Source organism: Talpa occidentalis, unplaced genomic scaffold, assembly GCF_014898055.3.
Source record: "Talpa occidentalis isolate TD23 unplaced genomic scaffold, MPIMG_talOcc4v2.1 talOcc4.16, whole genome shotgun sequence".
Lineage (NCBI taxonomy): Eukaryota > Metazoa > Chordata > Mammalia > Eulipotyphla > Talpidae > Talpa > Talpa occidentalis.
Genome location: NW_023601653.1, coordinates 85,520,879 through 85,528,859, shown reverse-complemented (window position 1 = coordinate 85,528,859; position 7,981 = coordinate 85,520,879). Strand labels below are relative to the sequence as shown.

At 68.8% G+C, this 7,981-nt stretch overlaps 1 protein-coding gene across 2 annotated transcripts; it reads left to right on the top strand.

The window, feature by feature from the left end:
- The first annotated feature begins 721 nt into the window (after positions 1-721).
- On the top strand, positions 722-6,468 carry LOC119248124 (zinc finger protein 883-like). Of its 2 annotated transcripts, none has more exons than XM_054696748.1 (5): positions 722-780; positions 1,984-2,128; positions 3,091-3,217; positions 3,420-3,512; positions 4,406-6,468. In XM_054696748.1, exons 3-5 carry the CDS (start codon positions 3,094-3,096, stop codon positions 6,328-6,330), a joined length of 2,142 nt encoding a protein of 713 aa, XP_054552723.1. In that variant the 5' UTR covers positions 722-780; positions 1,984-2,128; positions 3,091-3,093; the 3' UTR covers positions 6,331-6,468. The 2 variants fall into 2 exon arrangements, with proteins under 2 accessions (XP_054552723.1, XP_054552724.1); XM_054696749.1 differs by lacking the exon at positions 722-780 and adding an exon at positions 1,453-1,493 and having other exon boundaries at positions 4,406-6,467.
- The last annotated feature ends 1,513 nt before the right edge of the window (positions 6,469-7,981 follow it).

Here is a 7,981-nt window from a genome sequence, read left to right as displayed (position 1 = left end):
CTCCCGCCCGCGAGGCCGCCCCGCGGCGGGCGGGCGGCGGGGGCGCGGGCCGAGGAGCCCCGAGCCGGGGACCCGCCGCAGCCCCGACTCCCGCAGGGCCGGGGGGGGTGCGCAGCGGGCGTGCCCGGCGGCCGCGAGGCGCAGGCCCCCCACACCGCGGCCGCCGCGCCGGCCGCAGGGCCGCGTCCCCCGAGCTCCCCGCGCGCCCGCCCGCGCCGCCCCCACGGCCGCGCCCCGCGCCCCGCGCCCCCGCGCCCCCGCGGACTCACCCGCCCGCCGCGGCGGCGCCTCACGCAGGGGACTGCGACGCGCGCGCGGGCCCCGCCCCTCGGCCCCCCTCGGCCCGCCCCTCGGCCCCCCCTCGGCCGGCCCCGCCCCTCGGCCCCGCTCGGCCGGCCCCGACCCCCCTCGGCCCGCCCCGCCCCTCGGCCCCCCTCGGCCGGCCCCGCCCCTCGGCCCCCCTCGGCCGGCCCCGACCCCCCTCGGCCCGCCCCGCCCCTCGGCCCCCCTCGGCCCGCCCCCGGCCGCCCCCGACCCCCCTCGGCCCGCCCCGCCCCTCGGCCCGCCCCGCCCCCTCGGCCCCCTCGGCCGGCCCCGCCCCTCGGCCCGCCCCGTGGCCGGGCGCCCAGGCCTGTGGGAAATGGACACTCGGAGGCTCCGCAAGGGACTCTGGGAAGGGGCTTCCGGGTCCCTCTGCGCAGGCGCGGCCCCGCCCCCGGCGTCCCGGAAGTTTGGGGCAGGCCGCGCTCCACGTGGACGGCGCCCGGCGGGCGGGTGCGGGTGAGAGCCGGAGCGATCGGGGCCGCGGGGGGGGGCGGGGCGGCGCGGGGCGGCGGGGCGGGCCGCGAGCCCCGCGGGGGACGGCGAGGGCGGCGGCGGGAGGCCGAGCACCGGGTGGGGTGCAGCGGGCGAGCGCCGGGGACGGGCCGAGGGGCGCGGCGGGCCCGGGAGCCCCGGGGGAGGCGGGGGGCTCCCTGGGCGGCGGCGGGCCCGGTGGGGTCTCTGCACTCGGGGCGCGCCCTGCCCTCGCGGCGCGGCGGCGGGTGGCTGCCAGCCGGTCCCCGGCGCGGCGTGGGGGCGCGGAGGCTCCGGGGCACCTTCGCGCGCGGGTCCTCCGGCCGCCCTGGTTTGTGAAAAAGCAACGGCCCCGCTTCCAGGCCCTGCCGTTCCGCTGCCCGCGGCCCGCGACGCGAGGCCGGGCCTCTGGGGCGTAGGCGAGGCCGGGTGGCTTGGGAACTTCCCCTGCTTTTCGCTGCGCGTCAGCGACTGTTCCCCGGCCCGTGTCCCCACAGGACGGCTGACCGGGAGCGGGCCCGCGGGGGTGTGCGCGCCATCCCGAGCAGCGTCCTCCTGCCGCCCCGCAGTCCCAGCCCCGTCCAGAGCAAAACCCGGGCTGTTGCCAAAGGGGGTTCACCGGAGAGGTGTGCCGGGGGCCCCTCACCAGGACAGTGAGCCACCAGATATGGGACTCGTTTCCTATCAACTGAGCTCCAGTAGGTTGTGTGTGAATTAGCATCTTTGATAATTTAATAATTCCTGGCATTAACAGTTGATGAGGAAATAGGTGTTTTCATGAACTAAAAGATAAGTCCAGGGCCTCCCCGGTGGTGCAGGCGGTTGAGCGCAGCGCTGTGGTGCAGGCGGTTGAGCGCAGCGCTGTGAAGCTGTCCACAGCCTCTGCAGCGCGGGTTTGATTCCCAGCTGGCCAGGGAGAGACCCACAGGGCGCAGCAGACCTCTCCTGCCTCCCCGCTGCTCCCCTCAGCAGTGGGTTTCAGTCCGTCTGCCTGTTCTGCTCCCCACTCTGTCTCCGGGGAATCCTCTCACTCCTCGCACCTCTGGCCTGTACGCCAGCTCTTGCATGCATAAATAAATAAATCTTTAATTAAAAAAATTGTAAGTCTAAATTGAATGGACTCGTGGGTTCTTCCCTGCCCCTCCTCACAGTGTAAGGTGTAGAATTCCGTCTCTCTGTCTTCTCCAGGCTGGTGTCGTGTGCTGGAGACAGAAGATCCACGATCTGGGACCAGCCCCTCCAGGGCTTTTCATGTCTCCCCATCTCCTTCTGTGCCAGCTCTGCTCCCAGAGTCCTTTCTGCACCTCTAAGATCAACACTGAGTAAATCTCTAGTGAGTCTTTTAGTAATTTTTCTGTAACTTGCTTTGCATTGTGCCTTACGAGGCTTGAGAGCATCGATAAGGTTACATGGAAAAGTAGAATCAGGATAGTTTTGCTCAAGGACGACATCACCAAGCTGACATGCAGGTTGTCCAGGGGGTGCACGTGGTCTCAGGCTTTTGCTGTGGTGGCGCAAGGACAGAGACACACGGCAGGCCTGAGCCAGGTTCCTGGAGACGCCGGCAGCGGGCCGGGGCCGGCACCGAGGGGAGGCTCCCGTTCTGTGGGGTGTGGGGACTCGCCCCTCTTCCTAAGCGCCCCCCGGGCTCTTTTCTGCTCTGGGGTGCTTTCCCACGGCCCCGCTTTGCCTCACCGCCCCCCTTTGTCACCCTCGGTGTGAGGCGACCGCCGCTGCTGTCTTACCCACACCCCTGGCCGCCAGCGACGCCCGCTGGCCCGTCCTCCTCAGGACAGAAGAGCGTCATGCCCAGGCCCGTGGGGCTGGGCTCCGTCCCCCGGGCGCCCCGGGCAGGGTGCTCCCGCAGGCCTCTGGCGTCCTCACACCTCGCCTCCTGCTGCTGTGGCCCGGCCCGGGAAGGCGGCGTCTGCGTGGACGCGGAGCGTCTGGGTCTCCAGTGAAGCCCCCACCCCTCCCGCAGCGCAGAGAGCGGCGCTCTCTCTCCTGTCCGCAGCCCACGGGACATGTCCCGACGCCCCGGCCGTGGCCAGCCCAAGTCCGGAAGCCGAGTGTCCGCCCCCGGGAGCGGAGCCTCACTCCGCACGGACTCCGGGCCTCCGGGACGGCAGCGCCAGGGCCCGCGAGGCTGCTGCTCGGCACGGACGCGCCCGCACGGCCGCCGCGGAGCCTGTCCCCCGCTCGGGGAGGGTCGGCGCGCCCCGCCGAGGGCAGTGGCCCGGAGGAGCCGGAGGCGCCGGTCCGAGTCCCCGAACCGGGTGGGACGTGTCGTTGCAGGGGATGGTGTCGTTCGAGGACGTGGCCGTGACCTTCACGGGGGAGGAGTGGCGGGCCCTGGACGCCGCGCAGAGGACCCTGTACCGCGACGTGATGCTGGAGACCTACGGCAGCCTGGCGTCCCTGGGTGAGCGGCCGGCCCGCCCAGCCCGCGGCTCCTGGCCTCGCGGGGAGACGCGCCTCTGCGGGCCGCGCCGTGGGCTGGGGCGCCGGGGAGTCCGCACGTCCCACCCGCGGCCACGCGCCCCTCCCTGCCGGGCCCCGGGCGCCGTCCCTCTCCCGGCCCGGAGGAGGGCGGGTTGGGGACGGGCCGCTGCTCTCGTCCGCAGGGCGCTGCGGGAACAAGCCGGAGGTGATCGTCAGGCTGGAGCAGGCGGCGGAGCCGTGGGCTGCGGCGGAACCCCCGGGCCGGAGCCTCTCGGGTCAGTCGGGGGCGCGGGCGGGGCCTGGGGGGAGAGCGGCGCTCGCTGGCCAGACCAGCCACCCCCGGGCCGCGAGCGTCAGGCTCGGTCAGGCTCGGTCAGGCTCCGGCCCCGAACCGGCCTCGCGGCCCGTCTCCCCTTCCCGGGGCCGTCCGATCTGGACGCGGCAGATCCAGGCCCGCGCCGCTGCCGGGGCGTCCTCTGGCGCCTCCACTTCCCCCGCGCGGTGGGCTCGCGGCGGGTGTAGACGGCGTCGCTCTCAGCTGGGCGCCCTGCCCCTTGCGGAGCCCGCGTTCTGCTGAGGCAGACACGCCGGAGAGACACGGGCTGCGGCGCAGAGCCCGCGGAGCCCGCCCGGAGAGCGAGGGCGCCCGAGAGAACACGCGTCCCCGGGCGGCGCCGGGTGGGAGCCGGGTGCGGGGCGGGCTGCGCAGCGTGGACGCGTCTGTGCCACGCGGGGTGGACACGCACGGCCGGAGCCCGGGGTGGAGGCCGCGGCCCCGCAGTTCCCTCAAGAACGGGAACGCCGGTCGGGGGAGCCCTCGTGCCCTTGGCCCCGAGGGGTCGCCACCCCCGGCCCCGGCCGTGGCCGAGCCCTGAGCTGGACTCTGCGTCTGGAGCCCAGTGACGGTCCGGCCGGGCCTCCCGCCCGCGTTCAGCGGCGAGACGACGGCGAAGAGAGTTTTTTGCTGTTGGCTGTCGGCGTGTCTGACCCGCGAAAACCTGCTCCTGAAGTCGGTTACCCTGAGTGATGCGGGAGGGAGACGCGGCATCCACTCGATACCCGGTTTTTCAAAATCGTCCTTATGCGGCGGACCCTCCCCTGTGCCGTGGCCCGCACGGGCGTGGCTCAGGTGTCGCCCACGGACACGGCTGTCTTTTCCCCCCTGCAGATGTCCCCGCCGTGGGCGGCCTGGTGGAGACCCCCCGGGAAGAGCGCCAGCGGCCGTGGCGCGTCTCCAAGAGCAGAACCCCAGCGGGGGAGGCCGCTGCCTCAGGAGAACGTGCGCCCTTGAGCTCCGCTGATCATTGCACCCCGACTGTGACGAAGGGCGGCTGCTCAGGGAGGCCTGCGGGTGTGCATGCGTGTGAGAACGCGTGTCCCCCCGGGGATCCTGGCGCGGCAGGCGCCGAGGAGGAAGCCGGGGGCCCTGAACCGGCCCGGGTAGCTGTCAGGGCTGCGGAGTATCCCGGGCTGCGTCAGGGCCAGGCTCACCGGCGGCCTTTAGGATTCAGCGCACGAGGGGACACCGTCAGCAAAGAGGCCGCCTCCGTTCCCCGCGGGACGGCCCTTCGCGGGGACGGCCCTTGTACAGGCGTGTGTCGGGAAGTTTGCCGTGAGGCAGCTCTCGCTGTCCAGGATGGAACTCGGATGGGGCAGATTCACTGTGCGTGTCAGGGGCGGGGGAGTCCTGCTTTGGGGAATCAGAAATCTTTGAATCTTCATAAAGATTTTGAAGATGAACACCAGAAATATAATCAAAGTGAGAATTATTTCAGCGAGGAACTCCACTTCACTCAGCTCCAGAGAATTCCTTTAGAAGAAAAAAGTTTTGAATCTAATACACGTACTAATCCTGTCTATGAAGTCTCTGTTCTTAGTGACCGTCAGGAAACACAAACAGGTGGTAAACCCTCTGATTATGGGAAAACGTCTGAGAAATCAACACTCAGAAGATACCAGGACACCGTCACTTCGGAGAAACCCTTTGAGAATAAAGAATGCGTGAGAATTTTCTCCTGGACTGCGGCCCTCACTGCACACCAGCAGTCTCGCACAGCGGAGAAACCCTATGCGTGTCAGGAGTGTAGGAAGGCTTTCTACTGGAAGTCATCCCTCACCAAACACCAGCGCACTCACACCGGAGAGAAACCCTACGAGTGTCAGGAGTGCAGGAAGGCTTTCTTGTGGAAGACATCCCTCATCACACATCAGAGGACGCATAGCGGAGAGACGCCCTATGTGTGCAAACTCTGCAGGAAATACTTCTCCTGCAACTCGGCCCTCACGAAACATCAGGGAACACACACAGGAGAGAGGCCTTACGAATGCCAAGAGTGCGGGAGAGCTTTCTTGCGGAAGGCGTCCCTCATCATCCATCAGAGGACACACACAGGTGAGAAACCCTATGAATGTGAAGTGTGCAGGAAGACTTTCTCCTGCAAGTCAGACCTCACGAAACATCAGAGGATCCACACGGAAGAGAAACCTTACGAGTGTCAAGAGTGTGGGAAGGGATTCTTGTGGAAAGCAGCCCTCGCTAAACACCGGCGCACTCACACCGGAGAGAAGCCCTATGAGTGTCAAGAGTGCAGGAAAACCTTCTACTGGAAGTCTTCCCTCACCGTGCACCAGAGAACTCACACCGGGGAGAGCCTCTACGCGTGTCAGGAGTGCAGGAAGACCTTCTACTGCAAGTCGGCCTTCGCCGCACACCAGAGAAAGCACCGCGGAGAGAAGCCGTACGCGTGTCAAGAGTGCGGGAAAACCTTCTCCTGGAAGTCAACCTTCAGGAAGCACCAGAGGACTCACACGGGGGAGAACCCCTACGAGTGTCTGCAGTGCAGGAAGATTTTCTACCAGAAATCGGCGCTGGCTCAGCACCAGAGGACGCACACCGGGGAGAGGCCCTACGCGTGCCCGGAGTGCAGCAGGGCGTTCCACTGGAAGACGTCGCTCGTCGTCCACCGGAGGACGCACACCGGGGAGAGGCCCTACGCGTGCGCGCAGTGCGGGAAGCGTTTCTCCTGCAAGTCGGCCCTCACCAAGCACCGCAGGCTGCACGGCAAGGAGACCCCGTGTGTGCAGAGGATGTAGGCGCTGGACAGCAGGAGCTCGCCGGGGGGCCGCGGACACAAGGCTGTGGAGAGCTTTCTCCGAGGCGGCCGCCCGCTGTGCGCGCGAGACCGTCCCGCGGGGCCGCGGGGGCTCTGTCCCGGACGCCGAGGGCGTGGTGACCGCAACGCGCTTTCCCCGCAGAGCTTGGGCGCGTGGGCCCCGTCGCCCCGACGCTGGCCCGCGAGTGGGCTCCGGCCCCACGGCCCCCACCCCAGCCCCGCACCGCCACGCCGAGCGCACACGCCAGGATCCGAGTAAACATGTTTCGGCTGTTAATGCGCTCCCGGCTGTCCAGGCCGACCGCGCAGACAGCCCCGGGGGGCGGCTGCGGGGTCAGCGCTGCCTGCGGTCCTGGCGCTTCTCCCCGAACGTCGTGTCTGCCGTCACCCCCCTCTTGTGCGAGAGCCGGATGGTTCTGGGCACCCGTCGCGGCCCTGACCCTGATCTGAGCTGCGCGGCTTCCAGGCAGTCATCCCATGAAGGTCACTGAGACTTTGGGGGGTTCTGATGAATAAACGCACTCTCAGGAGTCGTTGGAAAGTCAGGGGTGTCCTGAGGGCGTGGAGGGGCAGGGGATGGACGCAGGTGCCCACGCCAGCACACGCAGCCCAGCACCAGAACACGGGTGGGTCATTGCGCTGGGGCCAGGCTGGGGGCCTTGTGGCCTGGAAACGGGGACGGAGGGGGGTTTGCACGGGTGAAGGCCAGAGATGTGCCCAAGGGCAACAGCCCCAGCGGCTGTCCCCCAGCGACGCGCCCTCCTGGCCTCTTGGGGCTTGTCCCGCGTCTCCTGACCGGCTAGGGCCGTCCTAAGAGCCGCAGGGACCCGGCTTCTCCTTCCCGGCGCCTTTGCCCCCCTGAGCCTGGTCCTCACCAGCCCCTGGGCCTGCAGGCCACGCGGCCCCCACCTCCCGGCCTCACCTCAGCCACGGGAGATGCGCATCCTGGGAAGGGCCAGGGGTGTCAGGGAAGAGGCGTGCGAGGCGCCCTCACCTGTTGGTCTGCCCATCCAGGGGCTCTGTGCCCCTCGCCCCAGTGCAGGATGGCGGGGCCGGAGAGGGACCCCAGCTCAAGGAAGGTGGATTCTTTTTTAAATCACTTCAAGAAATAATGCCCTGGGCCTCCCTGGGGACTCGGGTTAGTCCCAGCGCTGTTGAGCTGTCCAGGGACTCTGCAGCGCGAGTTCCGTCCCCGGCCAGCCAGGGAGCGACCCACAGGGCGCAGCAGACCCCTCCTGTCTCCCCGCTGCTCCCCTCAGCAGTGGGTTTCAGTCAGTCTGCCTGTTCTGCTCCCCACTGTCTCTGGTGAGTTCACTCACCCCCAAAAAATGTACGCGGGGGCCAATGGGGGTGGCAACAGCAAGACCCTCCCCCTGCCCCCCCCACCCGCCGGAGCCCCACGTCAGCAGGACCCACACCAGGCCTGCCCCGCCCCAGACCCAGAGGCGCTCGGTGCACGGGCCCTCCCGAGGGGGCGTCCGGCTCCCAACACAGCTCCGCAGGGCTGCAGTGGGGCGGGGACCGTCTCCACCTACCCTGAGACCCGGGGGACCGGCCCCTTGGCTGCTTTTTGTGGGTTTTCCCCTTAGTTGCTTCTCATCTCTTACCCAGTGGCTTCCTGTTCGCCTTTC